Source organism: Oculina patagonica, chromosome 2 (assembly GCF_052425735.1).
Source record: "Oculina patagonica isolate OP01 chromosome 2, crgOcupat, whole genome shotgun sequence".
In the NCBI taxonomy this organism is placed as follows: domain Eukaryota; kingdom Metazoa; phylum Cnidaria; class Anthozoa; order Scleractinia; family Oculinidae; genus Oculina; species Oculina patagonica.
The window spans coordinates 34,821,979-34,840,363 of NC_135759.1; the positions used below are offsets into that span (position 1 = coordinate 34,821,979).

General features: G+C 39.3%; 3 protein-coding genes across 3 annotated transcripts; 2 read left to right on the forward strand and 1 right to left on the reverse strand.

Moving 5' to 3' along the window:
* Positions 1 to 2,352: 2,352 nt before the first annotated feature.
* On the forward strand, positions 2,353 to 3,454 carry LOC144642338 (adenosine receptor A3-like). The gene has a single exon (XM_078501303.1). It carries the CDS (start codon positions 2,353 to 2,355, stop codon positions 3,277 to 3,279), a length of 927 nt encoding a protein of 308 aa, XP_078357429.1. The 3' UTR covers positions 3,280 to 3,454.
* A 3,041-nt stretch (positions 3,455 to 6,495) lies between these two features.
* LOC144642339 (adenosine receptor A3-like) lies at positions 6,496 to 7,395 on the forward strand. The gene has a single exon (XM_078501304.1). It carries the CDS (start codon positions 6,496 to 6,498, stop codon positions 7,393 to 7,395), a length of 900 nt encoding a protein of 299 aa, XP_078357430.1.
* Positions 7,396 to 9,091: 1,696 nt separating this feature from the next.
* Positions 9,092 to 17,474, reverse strand: LOC144644362 (methylosome protein WDR77-like). Its single transcript, XM_078503832.1, has 9 exons — positions 17,392 to 17,474; positions 16,984 to 17,311; positions 13,282 to 13,331; positions 12,634 to 12,704; positions 12,165 to 12,222; positions 11,600 to 11,671; positions 11,162 to 11,273; positions 10,465 to 10,536; positions 9,092 to 9,932 (listed from the first exon to the last, which is right to left on the reverse strand). The coding sequence occupies exons 1-9, from the start codon at positions 17,447 to 17,449 to the stop codon at positions 9,593 to 9,595; spliced, it is 1,161 nt and encodes a 386-aa protein (XP_078359958.1). The 5' UTR covers positions 17,450 to 17,474; the 3' UTR covers positions 9,092 to 9,592.
* Between the last annotated feature and the right edge of the window lie 911 nt (positions 17,475 to 18,385).

An 18,385-nucleotide genomic window follows, 5' to 3' on the forward strand; every position in this document is an offset into this window, starting at 1 on the left:
TTTACAATATGCAAAAGCGTAAACTTATTTAGTAATAATAATAATAAAAATAATAAAATAATAATATATAGTAAAAAACAAAAATGATTCATATAATTATACATTGATATATTTTGTTACGTTCAAAACAAGATGATATAAATTAATCAATTCATGGTCAAAGATCGGGAGAATTCTTTTCTAAAATCAAGTCAGGCACTGGTAGTTGGCTGACATTTAAGATGATAGGCTGTATTTCTTGTAAAAGTTTCTCTATTGTTGATATTTGGAACAATAAAAGAGAAAATGAATTTCATCTTCGGTTTTATTACAATCACAGACCGGGCAGAGCCTATATGTCTGGTGTATTTTATTCTGCCTAGTTCGATCATTAACTTATGATTGCTAATTCGTATTTAGCTAATGTTCTCCTACCAGAAACTCTCCTAGTTAACCAGAGAGGAGATACTAAAAGATTATATTCTATTTTTAGATGATATGCGCCAAACGAATATTTTCTTCAAACTGCAGAACATTGTACTTCGTCACAGGAAACCAAATAAATACGGATCTCATAAGAAGAGTAACTATTTTTACCAGCGGTGTGAAGTTCTAAGATTAAAAAAGACTGTCTAACAAAAGAATCCGGTTGCTTTTCTTGGAGATATATCAAATAGTTGAGGATTTTTGATTAATGGTGATAGGAGAGGAAACGACCAAGCTCAGCTCTACATGCAACATTAGAAGCCTTATTACTGACTTCAAGATAGCGTTTACAAAACTGTAGATGTGTTCTTTCAATTTGTGAACCATCCCAGGCCTTAAAATCAGATTTTACATAACCACCCCAAATTTCACTATTGCTAAGCAAAGTGCTAGCGAAACTGGGAAAACAAACAACCCAAAAAAGAGAATCAAATACCAAACATAACACAATTACCTCCTATGCAAGCCACCAAAAAATTAATGAATTCTGATAATTATTATTTAAATACTACCTCGTCATTCTCAGCAACTAGCCGCTTTTGAAATTCCAAAACCATTTACTCAGTGTCTTGTGTAAACGAAAGCAAAATTGGGGATCAATTACCTTCTATGCAATTCCTACCTTGGAATTTCAAAAGCGGCTAGTTGCTGAGAATGACGAGGTAGGAGTAAGCACGTTTTAGAAACGTATTCGCTTATCATCCTATCTTTGGTATTTGAAGTCAGAATATAAGTGGTAGCTTTTTTTGTGTGCGAAATTCGAGCCAATTTGAACACATGTCGCACGCCAGTAGCGACCAAGGTTTCCTACCTTGTCATATTATTATGTACGATAAACATGTTACAGTAAATCGACGTAAAATAGCTCAAAATGGCTTGAAAATACGCTGTAACAAAAGCAAACGACACTATTTCATGTTCCATCAACTTTATTTAGAATTTGCGCTTTTATTTATCGCTCAAAATTTTTCCGTTTAAAACCCATATAAACTCTTATATTTTTAAAGGCCGCCATTTTATTTTAATATATTCAAATTTCATGCTTTTAGCTTGAAGATCACGTGACCACGACCAGTATCGTGTTTGTGTGACGTGTTCCTAGCCGCTACTTCCCTAGCTTAATGGGAGGATTTGGTTTAATTGATTTGGTTTGGGTTAATGTCGTTCTGTGTACATTTTTAAGAAAATGGTATTACTTAATATGGCTGCACGTAATCTTGAAAGCTTTAAATTCAACTTCCGCATTTAGCTGGATTATGAATTCTTCTGATTTCGGGGGAAAAACAAATTACACTGCGCATGCATGACGTCTAATCTTTATTTCCTCCAGTATTTAATGAGCTAGCAGTATTAATAAGAAACTCCTTTAATTTAATAACAAATTTGACGGTTTACATGTAGAATATGAGAATGAGGATGGTCACTTGTCTTAATTGTTGAACGAGGAAAAACATGTTTTCATGGCATGTCGTGCTACTTAGATGAAAGCATAGCAGGAAATGATTCATAATAAATGCTCTTTGGCAAAGTGTGATAAAACACATTATTGCAAGAGATAGCTTCAAAGAAACCGGTTAATGTAATAATTATATTCTCAGCCAATAAGAAGATAGTTAAGTCTAAATAAGAATATAACTTAAATTGAACTGCTTTCTCTTTATTTGCCAAAATTAATTACGCATGCTATTATAACAATAGAGGAGATGCTATTCTGGCAAAGCAATCAGAAGAGACTCAAAACAGACCAACGTGGACACAAAAATCTTTTAAACTAAGCCTTTGCCATCTTTGACCCGAAACAATAACTTTCGGTACAAGAAAGACAACAAAAACCTTACTCAACGGTTATATCATTACCTAGTAACGGCCAGAGTAATCAAGCAAACTATGTCAAACTTAAGCGGGGAAGTCTTTTGCAGCCGACATTGGAGTGGCGAAAATGAGCAAGACACTTATCTACTCACGTTTTACAGAGTTATTATCATTTTATTATTTTTTTCCACCATAACAGCTTCTCTTGGGAACAGTTTGATCCTTGTCGCCCTTCGCAAGGATACATCTCTTCATCCGCCATCAAAACTGCTGCTTCGTTCTCTCACAATCACCGATCTTTGCGTTGGTGCCATTTCAAAGCCACTATTTATCACTTATCTCCTTTTGACTCTGAATGAAAACTGGAATCTCTGCCGAGTATTTGAATATTTGGTTTATGTAGTAAATACCATTTTCCCTGGCGTATCTTTGTTCACGTTGACCGCCATAGGTGTGGACAGACTTCTCGCTCTGTTATTGAGGCTACGGTACAGACAAGTTGTAACTGTCAAGCGAGTTCGTGTGGCCGTGTTCCTCTTCTGGCTTATAAGCACCGCGATCGGAATTATCCCCGTTTGGAACGCGCATTTGTTCTTCATCGTGAGTGGTGCAGTAGTGTTGTTATTTGTCGCAATTTCAACGTATTCTTACACAAGAATATTTCGCACCATCCGACGACAACAAACACAAGTACAAGATGCTTTTGGAAGCCAAAATACTGGGCTGAACACGGTCAACATGGCGCGGTACAAAAAGACAGTTTTCAGTGCCCTCTGGATTCACCTCACGTTAGTAACCTGTTATCTTCCTTTTATTGTGATAACGGTTTTAATAACTATTAGAGGATTCAGCAAATCTCTTTTTCTGCCCGAAATCTTAACAGTGACTCTAGTTTACGTCAATTCCACCCTAAACCCGTTTATTTATTGTTGGAAGATGAAAGAAGTTCGTCAAGCAGTGAAGGAAACGGTTTTACAGTTATGGACAAGTTGTTCGTCTTAAATAATAACAAATGAAACTATAATCCTATAAGAATCACGAGGTAAACCGAAAGCTATTAGTTTACAACGCTAGAAAAAAAAGAGGCTACTGCTGGTCTAGAACGGGCACTAATAATTCCACGGAATCAACACGAAATTACAGCTTTTAAAAACATCCTTCAGAACTGACGTCTATCCAAAAGCTTTTTAAATTAATGTAATAACTAATAGAGACAGTTCAAACATGTTATTCTGTGTCATTTTATTTTAACGACACCGATCACCTGCTCGCCATCTTGTTTGTGTAACACAGTTGAAGGTTATTAATACAACCTACCCTCCTGGCCGCTCACCCCGGGATTTGCATGAAAATTATGGGCTAGCACGCACTGAATCAAGGGGAGGCGTTTTTAATATCCTACCTAGCCTGCAATGCAGGCGTATTTTAGCGAGCGAGCGCATTTTTGATCGGGCGAGCGCCATCTTGGATTCGAAGTCGGGAGAGGCTTGGGGAGAGAGGAAAAAAGCTTCCGATGGAATAGGTGTATGTAGAAGTATAAACTGCTTGCGACTTTCGTTGCCCTGTGCATCAACCCTTAAACAAATCAGGCTAACATAAACCCAGTAATATTTACCATGATAGCCAGAGGATGTTTTCCTGTAGTGTATGCAGCAATGCAGCTAAATTGCGATCACCGCTCCTCGCGAACGAAAAATAGAATCTTTGGCAGGGAATCATTGTCATGGCCTGAGAATGATGTGACCGTGTCCATGTATGAATGTGGTTAGAACTGATTTATTGCATAATCAGGCTACCTTCTTTCAAAATTGGAAGAATAAAGACATTTCAAAACCATTTTCAAACATAACCAAAAACAATTAACCTTTTATTCTTTTAACTTAAAAAAGGAGCATGTATTTTAGTGGATCAGATTCATATCTATGACGGAAGAGCTCTAAGGAATAACAACGCTATGAAATCAGAAATATAACAAAGGGAAGAATTCAGCGCTTATTGTGTATTTTGAAGTTTTTCTTTAAATATCAAAAAGTAACAAGCTCAGAAGCCGAAATGTTGCGGCGATTAATTTTTTCAACTTTCGTGAGTTTTTCGTCAAAATTTGCTAAATACTAGTGTACGACTTTTTCAGCTATTCTTAAATCTGATGATAATAAAATTGACTTTTTTAATTATGAAAACTTTTTTATGTCTATGTATTCCACATGAAAATGACGTATAATAACCTAAGGAGAAAGTTTTACCTCACTGAGGGTTAAAGGGGGAATCCCAATCAATCACGAGCCTTCTTTACCCTACTTCAAATCACAAATCACAAATATTTTTTAGAGTACAGTAGAACCCCGGTTACTCGAACTGACTTCCATTTCCCTTGGATTTGAACTCACTTTTCAGTTATTTTTACTCGGTTAACTCGAACTCGGATAACTCGAAAACCCCGCTAACTCGAACCAATTTCGTTTCCCTTGATTAAAATTTGGGTCAAATTTACCCCGATAACTCGAATTACGGTTCTTGCAACTCGCCACGGTTGCCCATTGATTAGAGCAAGGAACAGATCACGTATTTGACAATCATTTTCCACTCTTATCATAACAATTTATGATCGTGTTAGAGTTTCTGACGAGATTAGTTTAATTTGCACTGTACTGTGTACTGAAGTGCTGAATAATCAGTAATTTATCAATTATTAACTTGGCAAATTAAATATTCAATCGACCCCGATAACTCGAAACCCCGCTAACTCGAACTGTTTTTCGTTTCCCTTCAGAGTTCGAGATACCGGGATTCTACTGTATTTCACGAAACACATATATATTATAAATCACTGAAGAAAATAAAATGAGCTTAAAATGATTAGTTAATTGGCCTGGAATTTCAACAGCCTTGTAGAAGTCTTGATTTCTCATGCCAGGTGCGCTCCCAGTGTGAGACAAGCTCGAAAACACATAAATCGGGCTAAGAGAACGTTTACCCCAATACAAGATTATTCCTTGGCTGTTTATGATTCGCATCTTCTGTCAATTTTGGTTCACTTCTTAAAATGATCTACGAGTATGTTATTCATTTTTGTTTTTTAAGAACGTTATTAGCCGGAGCCCGGGGGTGGTATTCCCGTAACTTTCGGATACGTATGTGCCGCGAAGATATTTAAACCCTGACCCTATTTAAGAATAAAAAAGGCAAAACTTGATACCCTTTTCAAGGCCTTTACTCAAAAAATGACAAACTATTCAAGGGTAAAACTAAAAATGATGTGAACGGGTCAACTTTATTTCGTTGTAACATTAGTTCAGTTTTAACAGAGCATTTTTTTTTTCGTTTAGCTGGACGCTTACGCACTGCAAAAGCTGCAAAAGTTTTAGCTGATGCAAATTAGGTACCATTTCTAAGGATCACACCGGGAACACAATGTCAAAAGAGGCAATAATGATACCCTATTTAAGGATCGGTATGGGATACCTATATATCCCATATATGGGAGTGCCCCCACTCCCGCCAAGAGCTGAAAACACGAATCATGCACGGTCCTCAAAATAAGCAGGCGTCATACTCGGCTAGTAGACGAAGAAATTCGCCGTTCACGGACAGATTTTAGCTGTTTTCACGTTCCACGCGCTTTTTTTGCTCAAATCACGCGTCACGCATAACTCCTTTTCCACCCCTGCTCCCTGACGGGAAGTAAAAGATGACTGTTTTTTTTTTTTTTAAACTGCACTGCAAGTGCTAAGTGTTGTTTTACGGTACTTAACTTTACTTTTACTTTGTCTGGCTTCATTTTTACAGAAATTATATCATAACAAATTATCTAAACAAAGAAAACTTATTACAAACTGACAGCCAAATCTTCAAGATGATTTCTTTATTGCCAAATCACATTGGCAATAAAGAAATACATTGTTCACACAAATGTAAACCTTCTTTCAGGAAGGCCTCCCAAAATGAATCAATTTTAGCTAATTTTTTGACAGTCAACTCGTGTAGGGTTTTCAATTTCTCAGCCAATCAAAATGAACGCGCACCTAAAGGAAACACTTGTAATGCCTCTTCAACCTAAGGTACGCTAGAAAATAATTAAAACCTTTGTACACTTACAATAAAGTCGATTCATCGGAAAAAGGCTATTAAACATAACAGATTTAGTGACCCAGCTGCCGTTACATCGCTCCTTGCTCGCTACAAATCTGTTACACTTTCTTGATTGCTCACCGAGTAAAGATGTCGTACAATGGCGAAAAAATCCTCTGCAACCACGACTGGGCCAGCAAAGATGATCAGGAAAGGATTAACCTTTTCAAGTTTTACAGAGTTAGTATTATCGTATACGTATTTCTAACAATTACCGCTACTCTTGGGAACATTTTAATCTTAGCCACCCTTCACAAGGATACATCTCTTCATCCGCCATCAAAACTGCTGCTTCGTTCACTGACGATCACCAATCTTTGTGTTGGGGTTGTTTCACAGCCTCTACTTGCCACGTTCTTTTTCTCTGTTGTTAACGGAAACGCAGAACTTTGTCTAGTTAGTAAGTACTTGGTTGCGTGTTGCGTATCTTTGTTCACATTGACCGCCATAGGTGTGGACAGACTTCTCGCTCTGTTTTTAAGGCTACGGTATAGACAAGTTGTAACTGTCAAGCGAGTTCGTGTGGCCATTTTTCTCTTTTGGCTAACGGGCAGTGTGATCGGCATTATCTACGTTTGGAGTGCGAAATGGTACTTCATCGTGAGTGGTGTAGTAATATTGTTATTTGTCGCAATTTCAACTTTTTGTTACGCTAGAATCTTTAGCACCATCCGACGTCAACAAACACAAGTACAAGATGCTCTTGGAAGCCAAAATATCGGACTAAACATGGCGCGGTACAAAAAGACAGTTTTCAATGCATCGTGGGTCCACCTTATTTTAACAATCTGTTATCTTCCATTTGCTTTAGCGACGGTTATAATTACCATACGAGGATACAACACGCTTCTCTTTGTGGTCGAGAGCATAGCTGCAATTTTAATTTGCGTCAATTCTTCATTAAATCCTGTTCTTTACTGCTGGAAAATCAGAGAAGTTAGACAAGCAGTGAAGGAAACAGTTAGACAGGTTTTCGGTTTCTCAACTTAAACCTTTTTGGACCTAGTTAGCAAGAAATGCGCGACCATGCCATATTGAAACCAAACTGAGAACCGAAGACACCATTTTTGGTATGTTAATGGCAATTTTCATCATTTTCCTATGTGTAATATTAGCTTTTCTATTTTAGTTCCAGTTTTTGCTTTAATCAGTATTTACATTGTAACAGTACAGTCAACATAACAATTCCGGCTTCTTAACGCTAAACTGTAAAACCGTAAGGCCCCACCTAGGCCCTCCCAGGCACAACGGATGTGTTCGCACAGACCTGCGAACATTTTGGGGTCAAAATAGTTTGTTTTAACAACAAACGTGATATTTCAGGATGCAAACCATATCTTGACGTGCAGATTTGCCAAATAAACTGGGAGATAATCTGTTTACTTCAGTTGTAATAAAACTTTTCAAGTTTTTTACAGCAGATTTTAGGTAAATTTATAATGCCTGGATAGCCTGTGAACAGGGGTCCCCGGTTTGGTAGATAGCAATATTCAGGCAGCGGAGCGAGTAATCTCGTTCCTCGAGTGTTTCTTTTTACTGTGCAAGCTTGACGAAAGGAGCGACCCTGAAACTTTTCGGGCTTGTAAAGCCATCTTTAGTTAAATGTACTTCTAAAACCGAGAAGTGTATGGGCCTGAAACTTGTATGAAAGAACGTCTGTTATTATTTAACTTAATGTGAATAAAAGTCAGCTCTGTAATCATAAGGTTTGAGATTTTGCTATGGCTTTCCGAGTGCGAAAACTTTTCGGGACCTTCGAGAAACGGGCCCCAGGATTCAGAGCAATTTTAAAAATGGCCGAAAGTGAAACAGGGAGTCCGATATCTTTTCAGAACTTACCAGGGTCGCTTGTTCACCGTCCTCTGGTCACTGGGAACAAAGACTCTGTGTGGGAGGTTGCGGAGCGAACCGAGCGCGGTCTGGGAAGGCAGATCTCGCGGGGTACATTTTCGTCATACCGTATCATTCTCGTCCTCATAGCCCTTTTGTTTCTCTTAGCCGGCTTGGCACGAGAAAACGAATGGCTCTGGGGACATAGGTTTTTTAAATTAATTCGAATTTTTTGATTGGTTGTTTGGAACAAAGAACTCCTAAAACGAAGTCGAAAACGTAACGACTCTCTCATACATTCTTTTGAAACGTCATGACTGCATATTTGAAGACCGGAAGTCCTAGAATCTAGGACTGGAAAACCTGTGTCCCCAGAGCCCTCCGTTTTCACGTGCCAAGGCCCAGCCGGCTAAGAGAAACGAAAAGGCTATGGGGACAAGAATGCATACCGTGTGTACTCGAATAAGCACCGCGGCGCTTATTAAATTTTTCGCGCCTCAAGTGCAGCGCTTATTCGAGGGCGGCGCTTTTTTATAATTTGGACGCAACAAAGAATTTAATCTTTTACAGTAGTTGAAAAAAGCGTCTTTTTATTGTCAGTATTCGTCTCTTGCTGAAGAGAGAAGTGGCGCTAGCTCTCCTGGCAACGTTCGCGGCCTTCACAACATATATACTAAAATTCGCCATGTCAACCCAACAAAATTCCAGCCCGGACTGAAATTCGCCATGTTATCAGGCCCTAAGTAGGACATTTTGTCTCTCGGAGTAACGGTGTCGACATTAAGTCCATAAGCTTTGAAGCCCCCAAAGGCGTTTGATTTGGGGGTGCTTAGGCAATGAACAAGAAACCACCATATCAACTGATTTTTTTCTTTTTTAATAACGGGCGCTTGAACAAGAATAAAGGCATTAACCAGGGTCCATAGGGCTTTCCTTTATTTATAATAACTGATATTTAACCGTGAGTAAACTCGCAAAGGAAGCCAGCATTTGGAAAATAAGCATCTTTGCACTTCCAGTGAGTTGTTATCTCGTTTCCCAGTTGGGGGAGAACAAGCAGCCTCGACCCCTGTTCAAAACGGCGGCTGCCAGAGGTACTAACGCGTTTTCAACGCAACTCTGCCGGTCAGTGTTGCAAAAACAAAAAATAATCGCTTTTAAGACAGTTTTCAACGAAATCACTTTATCTTCTTCAGAGAAACACATCATGAAACTCTGGTACGACCGGTCACTCTGAAAGGCTTTGTTTCATTAGAATAACAGCGCTAATTAGCCGTCAAATTTTTCCTCTTTTCATTCCTTTTGGTAAAGTTTTCACGTTGTCCAAATAGCAGTAATATTTACATCAAAACGCGTGCTAGCTAGCAGTGTCAACTGGATTATCCGCATCCGCGCTAGAAGATACAGTCTTTTGAATCTGCCCTGACCCTTCAACTTCCATAGTTTCGTCGACGTTCTCGTCATCTTGTGACATTCCATTCACATCTCCATTGAAGTGCGCCTGATTCACCGCATCCATGTCCATTGAGATCGATGTGGCTTGTGATTTGCTGGTTTCCACGTTAAGGTCCGAAGGCTCACCACTGTCAAACACATGACTGAATATCTGCTGGTCCCAACCGCTGGTATACAGAGTGTCGTCCACAGGACTCCACGCCAGGCCCCGCACGACTTCCGTGTGCTCATCGCTTCTAAGACTAAGAGAAAAGAAAAGCACATGCATGAGTAAGGGTTCTGGAACTGCAAAAATCACACGCACACTTTACAGGTCTGTTATATTGCTAACTTTACTGCTGTAAGATTTCCACATTGTATGCCATGTTTCCACAAAAAAAAATCTTTATCGACCTTTATTTTTGGACTCTTACCCTTGGAAAAAGTGATAAGGTCTAACTTGAAAAACAAGTAGCCTATAAGCAGGCTCACGTTTGGGAATACACGCGCGACGATCCGTTCTCGCGGCTTCACCACTCGCGCGTGTATCACGCTCCTTTTTTAAAACCTTTATTACTTTTTTCAAGTAATAAAAATGAAAAAATGTGGTCGATTTGTTTAGTATACAACAATACTATGTACCCACTCAAAAATCTCACAGTACAAGATTATGAGTATAAACAGCTAAAGCAGCCAGGCTGCCAACTCACATCCACCAATGGCCTAACTTCTTGTGGTCGAGTTAAAAGCCCTTATTTAAACAACATTGATTTACTCTGAAAAGGGTTTACTTACACTGTTGTATCGTTGAGACAATCTTGTACATGAACCCACATATCATCTGAAACTGATGCAAGCCACTCAGGACTGAAAGGTAACAAGAACATAGAATGTCCAAAGGTACAAAACTGACTTTGAAGGTGACAACAAATCTCAGTGGGTACCCTCACCACGTTTATCTGTTGTTTTTTTTTTCAATACTTTGTAATAAAATGTCCCGGTTTTCTATGCATAAGTTAAGGCTTTTGGTCAAAGCAAAGTTATGTGTACTGGAAAGCCAACCAAATTAATTGGCATTATTTTTAAGACAAACTATGAGCAACATTTATGTGACTCACAAAGAATTTCTCAACGCAGACTGTTGGTGTGACTTTGACATAAAAATTCTCCTTGCTCTGCCACATTCTCATTTCTTATGTGCAATGACAGGGAACATCAGAATAAAAATATTCAAATTTTTCAAAATGTACCATTTGTTTGACTGAGCATCAACACTTTGAAGAGAAATTAAGATGCATACTCCTACAATGGCTATACAATTATGCTATCTTGAAATTTTTCTCTTCAATCAACCAATCAGTCAGTCGGTCGTCGGACGGTCAGTCGGTCAGTCGGCCGGTAGGTTGGTAAGTCAGTCAGTCAGTCTGTCAACCATTTGGCCAGGCAATCAGTCCTAAACTCTGCAGAAGCTTTTTTTTTGCTATTTACTTACCTTCTAGGAGAGAAAGCCAATTTGTTTACAGCCCTTTCATGAGGGCAGTAAGAAAGAACAGGTTGTTTGGGGTCTTGGATGTTACAAAGGCAAACAGACCCATCTTCATAACCTATAACAGTTACAAAGTGATCAAAATATAAGCATGTCTAGTTATAAAGTTAAAAGAGTACAAAAGACAAGCAAAGTCACAAAATACCAACATGCACAATCAGATAACACGAAATTACAAGGTAAAATTGTGCGAACATCACATGTGAAATGTAACTTTTTCTTTATTATGTGTTTAACATTTCAACTTTGATTTTAACTACACTTTTCAACACTTTTTAATTTGGTAAGCTAGGGGCCTCAGCTCATAGCTGATCACTAAGTTTCTTCATTATATTATTTGGACAATTATTAATAATATTATTAATAATGAAAAGCTGTACTTACCAACAGCGAGTAAATGATTGTCTAATGGACTCCAGTCTACACAGCGTGGAATGCTGTCATACTGAGAGGAATCTTTATTAAAAAAGATAACGGATATTTTATTAGATATAATCCAGTCACTCCATGTAATATTTCAATCAGTTCTTTTGGGCTGTTCATTTCAACAAGACAGTGGCAGTCAGTGGGAACTGGTTTACAGTGTCCATTATATACTGAATTATATCCAGAAAATATCCACAGTTGGCATCTTGGAATTCCAAGGGCAAGGAGGGTTCTTTAGAGTGGAATTCGGAAGAAAATTTGCAAGAAATTCCAAAGGAAGAAAAAAATGGAAATGGTTGGGATTAAACAATGATAACATCTAAAGGTCATGGGAGGAGAGATCATTTTGAAATTTCCTAAGTAAAGGGTGGGGGGGGGGGGGGGGGGAGAAGGTACATGTAAATATATTGATGCTGCCTGTAACAGGGTATAAAATACAATGGATCTGGCATGCCAAGAAAACCTTGTTACACTTTACCTTCAGTTATAAGTGGGGAATTATGATGCACTGCACAGAACTGACCTGTTAATTTAGATGCAGCTTTGGGTGTTCTAGCATCCCACAGAATAACCCTGCCATCCTAAAATAAGTAAAGAGAGCAATATGACTTAAAGAGCATGAAAATAGAGCTGTGAAGCTTTTTGTATCATCAAAGCAAAATAGAATAATTTGACAATTTATAGATGACAATGGTGTGGCTAATTCACTTTTTTACATTATGGACCTCATGTGCACAAGTTCACACATTCAACCAATGTCAAAAACTACAGCATGAGGACCTTGTGGAAACTGAAACTGAAAGACATTCATTTTCATGTGGCCTTCACAAAGTGTTACACAAAGTGTAAACCACACTTTTGGTCAGGAACACTTCACTTTATTTGTAACACAAACCTATGATACTAAAACAAAGAGATTGTGCTCAGTTCTGCTGTAGACAGCATTCAAACCTTGAAACTGAAATTAAAAGACATTTATTTTATATACAAACCTGTGATACTGAAACAAAGAGATCATGTTCTGTTCTACTGTAGACAGCACTCCAAACCATGTCTCTGTGACCTGAAAGAAGCAAAGTTAATTTTATGATGGATATAACATGATTTCAGTAGAGTCAAAGCTCTGCTAGTTATGAACACTTCCCTTAGGCCAACACATTTACAGACTGCAGACTGGTAGTCGAAAGCTTGTTTTAAACAAATTTTTAACCAGAGATCACTTTTCAATTTTTACCAAATGTCTTACCCTGGTTACTCGTTATATTTTTAAACTTACATAATTTGTTAACTTGAGTAACTTTCCAGGCTATATTTGCCAGAGAGTACATCTATATTTAAGTTAGATTTTTTATAACATTATACAAATGGATCTTCTGTATGTGAATGAATCAGTATTTATTAATAGGTACATGTATGTTTTTGGCTTGAATTTTTCAAAAAGATTGTCAATGATTTTATCTTTTTTTAATGTGAAACAAAAGAAACTAAAAACCAAACCTGTAGTTTCAAACCAGAGACAAATTTACACCATAAGAGACACATTTGTTCAAGAGTCTACATACAGAAGGCAAGGCAATACTGTAAACAAACCTCTACAATAATAACTACCAGTACTGTTAAATAAAGTCAAACACATGTACCTTTGTAAGTTTTTATACACTTTTCACGCTCTAGATCCCATACTTTGATACTGAAATAAAATGATACAAAACATTTTTTACATGTACATAACTTTGCTGAGGGGAGTTGCCAATAAGCCATAGTTATCAGATTAAAAACAGTTAACATTTATGCCACCCCTGGGCCTTACTGACAGGACTCCAATTTCTATCCTTTCTCTATAAAAGGCAGAAAACAGTACACCTACAACTTGTATGACTGCAGTCAAACTATTGTCAATCCTAACCAAGATGAAATTTATCGAGCAACATATCATGAACCTGTGACAATTCAATAAATTAAAGATGCATGAAACTAACTAGCTGCAAACAATCTTCAGAGAACGGCCAACTTCTGACATCGGTAGAAAAGGCTTAACCCTAATGTTAACGCTTGTACTGTATAAAAACTAGTTCTCACAACAAAGAATACATGGGATTAAAGAACAAGGAAATATGTTGGCTGCAGCACATCCTAACATGATGGACACTTTTCATTTGTCATGACCCAAAAATTCTGCTTTGAATTTTGAAAACCTTCCTGCGGCAAATGGAACAGTATTTTCTGGTTGACTTCATCAGAATGGATATTTTTCTGAAAAAGAGACCAACCTTTAGGCTCGTTTACACAGGCGTTTTTTGTGATGCAAATTATCTTTGCCGCGCATTAAAGGCCTGATTACATGAGCCGGGCTGGCCTGGTTAGCGGGGCTGGCCCGTTTTACCGAGATGACTTTCAGTCCGGTTGTAGCAAGAATGATCATAACACGAATGATCTTGATCACCTTTTTCCAGCAATTTGGTGGTTAATTTTTTGCACTTATGCAGCTGGATGGGTTACTTTACCTCTACATCCTATTTAGGAGGAACATTGATTTTTTCGTCAAATATTGTGCTCTGAAGAGAAATTTAATGCTGGCCTGTTTAGCCGGGCTGGCCCGGTGAACGCAATTACATGGGAAATTTTCAGCCCGGTTAGCCGGGATCCCGACATAGCGATACTGGAATTTCGGCTAACCGGGCTGACCCGGTTGTCATGTAATCACGAAGTTGATTTTTGTTGCGTTTAACAGACTTGCCGAGATCTGGGCAAACCGAGCCAACCCGGCTCATGTAATCAGGCCCTTAAATGCAACTTTTATCGCACTTGAGCTCACAGTGAAAATCGCAAGTGTAAACTAGGGGCGATTTTGTTGCCCTGATATTGCAGAGGTTTAAAACATTCAATTTTGCTCACAGAATTTCCAGGATGAAATTCAACAGTTCTCTGGATTTTCTGGAAACTTTCCCAGAAATAATTTCCCATGCCATTTATTTTGCCATTGCTTTTCCCGTCGGTCGGCTTTCAACACATTTTGCACACGTTTATTCAGTTTATTTGTTATGTCAGTGTGCTTCGCCTCGCAAACATCGGGTTTGTGCAGTGCTTTCCGTTGGCACACGTTTATTTTGTTATGTTAGTGTGCTTCGCCTCACAAACATCGGGTTTGTGTAGTGCTTTCCTTTTGCACACGAATATTTGTTATGTTGGTGTGCTTCGCCTCACAAACATCGGGTTTGTGTAGTGCTTTCCGTTTGCACACGTTTATTTTATGTTAGTGTGCTTCGCCTCGCAAACATCGGATTTGTGCAGTGCTTTCCGTTTGCACACGTTTATTGTTGTTAGTGTGCTTCGCCTCGCAAACATCGGGTTTGTGCAGTGCCTTCCTTCGTTTTTGCACACGTTTATCTGTTATGTTGGTGTGCTTCGCCTCGCAAACATCGGGTTTGTGCAGTGCTTTCCTTTTGCACACGAATATTTGTTATGTTAGTGTGCTTTGCCTCGCAAACATCGGGTTTGTGCAGTGCTTTCCTTCTGCACACGAATATTTGTTATGTTAGTGTGCTTTGCCTCACAAACATCGGGTTTGTGCAGTGCTTTCCTTTGCACGCCTTTAATTTGTTTAGCCAGCGTGCTTCGCCTCGCAAACACCGGGTTTGTGCTGTGCTTTCCTTGGCCCCTGTGGAATTGTACGCTTTTATGCTTTATTTGTACTTGTATCTGTGAGGTTTTTTGTTGCGTACTTTGCCGTGCAAACTTCGGGTTTGCATAGTGCTTTCCACTCCTTTAGCTTCCGTACACTGGTTTTCTTTTTGCCACCGTATTGTTTAACATGTTTTGCTCTGGCATATCTGTTTGGGTTTTCTTGACAGCAAAGTTCACTGTTTTTACACGTTTCGATTTTACTGCCCTATTGTCCCGGGCCATTTTTCTTTTCCTTTTCTTCCCATGGTAGCCTGAAAGGGTGTCTAATGCCCTAGTCGGATTACTGACGCTCAGGCTGCCATCCCTTGGGTGGGTTCTCTCGTGCATTCCAGCGCCAAATATTTTTGTCCTATGCCATGTACATTTATCCTGGATTTTCTGTATCTCTAGTTCTGCCGCCCAAGGGAAGGCAGTCTGTCATCAGTTGCTTTATGATTTGTCTTTGTGGAAAAGTGCTCGGCTTTAGGCCGGGGATAGCGAACTTTTGCTTAGATAACTGCGCGTCCTGTCCCGGGGCCGTTTTTCTTTCCTTTTCTTCCCATGGTAGCTTGAAAGGGTGTCTAATGCCCTAGTCGGATTACTGACGCTCAGGCTGCCATCCCTTGGGTGGGTTCTCTCGTGTATTTCCAGCGCCAGATCTTTTTGTCCTGTGCCATCTTATTTATCCTGGATTTTCAGTACTTCAAGTTCTGCCACCCAAGGGAAGGCAGTCTAGCCTCAGTTGTTGTATGCTTTGTTTGTGTGAAAAAGTGCTCAGCCTTAGGCCGTGGATAGCGAACTTTAGCCCCTGGAACCTAGTTTAGACCTTGTCAGCTAGATTGGTTAGTGTCTTGCTAGCCTTTCGTCTTCAGTTATGGGTTGCTGGGAAGGATTTTTCTGGTTTGAGTTTTGGGTCTTTGGGTTTGAGTATTGGCGATGTCTTGGGTCATCTGGTTTTGGGCCATGTAATGCGCAGACTTCTGAGCGCGGGAGCATATCTCCATCTCTTATTAGCGAGCGTGAAAGGGACTGTCGCGAATAGTATGCTATTCGCGCCAGTCCCTTACAAGAGCGAGTATAAATAAGAGCCCTGCATCTCATTTCGGCCCAGTTCGCGTAAGAATCCGGGCTGTTGTGGCCAAGGCCTGTTGTTTATTCCTTTCGCGCTTGCCTCTCTATGCTACCGTGCTTTTTCTTTTCCCACCCTCCCTCACCCTTTCCATTTCCGCTTCCAACTTACCAAAGCGCGGTCGCATATCTCTATCTCTTATTAGCGAGTGTGAAAGGGACTGTCGCGAATAGTATGCTATCAATGGTTTGCCCCAGGATGGGGGGGGGGGCAACCCCAGGGGAATTTGAAATTTTTTGAATGTAGCTATTGCATGAAAGCTTGCCATAATTAATATTTATGCTCTTATTTAATACACTGATTATAATAACGTGCATGTTACATTTTTTCAAAATATTGGAGATTTAATCTTATTAACAAGGATTTAAAAAGTGGGAAATTAAAAAAAATGAAAATAATTTGTATAATCGGTTTAGCTTTCATTCTCTGTAAGCTTAAGCTTAAGCTTAACTTATATTTCAAATGACAGCTTTTTATATATCCTACATCTGTACTACCTGGGGTCTGATAACAGGAGGGAAAATTTAAGCGAAAAATATCTTGGCCTTACCTTCTATCCCAGCTCCCACTAACAATTTTACTTTTGATGCAATCCACACTCACAGACGAAACTGTGTTATCGTGATCTGTCAACGACGCCATGTTTTCTAAACTTTGAAAGCTTCCACTCAAACACCATATATCCACAGTCCCCGAGTCAGATCCTAGAACTAGTCTTCTCGAATCGATCCATTTGATATCCGTTGTCCCTGATTCAGTATTACAGCCAGCACTGCAGTAATGAACATCGGGAGCCTTCGCAGGATCTTTGAACAACCACAACGAACCGTTCCATGTTCGGCCGGTCAGAGCGGACGATGCCACCGCTAATGTGCCGTCTGTGGACAAAATAAGATGTGTTAGGGGGACGAGATCACAATATGGTGAACACGATGTCGAGTAAAAGCTAAACAGAAACCTTCTTCGATGTCGATGGCATCAACGTGTTGATGAAGCTCTGCTGGAAGAACCTCCATTTTAGAATTTTGTTTGGCACGTGCGGATCGCTATTCGATCAATACTTCATGTAAAGTGAATGAAAATATTGCGCAACGCGGAACAAAGCAAGACCGGATTTTCTCGTTGCTGTTTTACGCTTTTCAGTTTCTGAATGTTTTAGCTTATGTTGTTTTGATTGTCTGCTGGCTAAAGCCTGTTTGAATTCCTGGCTGAGAGTTTCGAGGAATAAATAGCAATTTGTCAATAATACAAGCATTTACAAATTTATCTTTTTGACGGACCGCATTCGACTTCACTTGTAACGTGTTGTTTTAATATTTATTTTAAAACTAGAAAGTGCTTTATCGCATGTATATTTATTTTAGCGAAGCTTTGGTTATTGTATTTACTGAAAAGCAATTATCGTTGAAACTGTGTCATTTTGATTTAGCGTCGACATAACACGCGGAAACAGTTGAAATATCAGACTCTTTCCAAAACCGGTTGGAAGTATACCGAAAAACTTCTCCTTCATAGACCAAATTAAACAGTCTTCCTGTTCTTTGCGAAGACTTTCAACCAGAAAATCCTTCAGTGCGTTGTTTACTGCTGAGTTGAACTCTGCGTGACCGTCACTCGCCGCAGCCATATCTCATTTCACTTCAAGATGAAGGACGCTTGAGTGTTGACAAAAGGTGTCAAAATTGACCAATCAGAGGGTATACCAGAATCTGGTATACCGGAACTAGCTTTTGTTAAAAATGCTCACAGGCGTTCTCTCGCCCCCTCGCCTTAGTCCCCTCCCCATTTTTTCGCTCGCCGCTCCTCGCGCCGCTTCCCAACTAACCGAACGCCTGGAACAGGCTACTTTGGGAGCCAAGAGAGGATGAGGGGACCCTCATCCTCTCTTGTGGGAGCTTAAAAGTCACCAGCTTTTATCATCTAGGCATGAGTATTTTTATGCAGAGATGACC

What these genes read in the sequence shown, in the direction of transcription:
- LOC144644362 (XM_078503832.1), bottom strand. Translation starts at nt 17,449, where the DNA reads ATGGAGGTTCTTCCAGCAGAGCTTCATCAACACGTTGATGCCATCGAC. An exon ending in AGTGGGAGCTGGGATAGAAG is followed by an intron (nt 13,332 to 16,983) that starts GTAAGGCCAAGA and finishes ATTTTATTTCAG; the next exon opens with TATCAAAGTATGGGATCTAG. An exon ending in TGTCTCAACGATACAACAGT is followed by an intron (nt 9,933 to 10,464) that starts GTAAGTAAACCC and finishes CTTTTCTCTTAG; the next exon opens with TCTTAGAAGCGATGAGCACA.
- LOC144642338 (XM_078501303.1), top strand. Translation starts at nt 2,353, where the DNA reads ATGTCAAACTTAAGCGGGGAAGTCTTTTGCAGCCGACATTGGAGTGGC.
- LOC144642339 (XM_078501304.1), top strand. Translation starts at nt 6,496, where the DNA reads ATGTCGTACAATGGCGAAAAAATCCTCTGCAACCACGACTGGGCCAGC.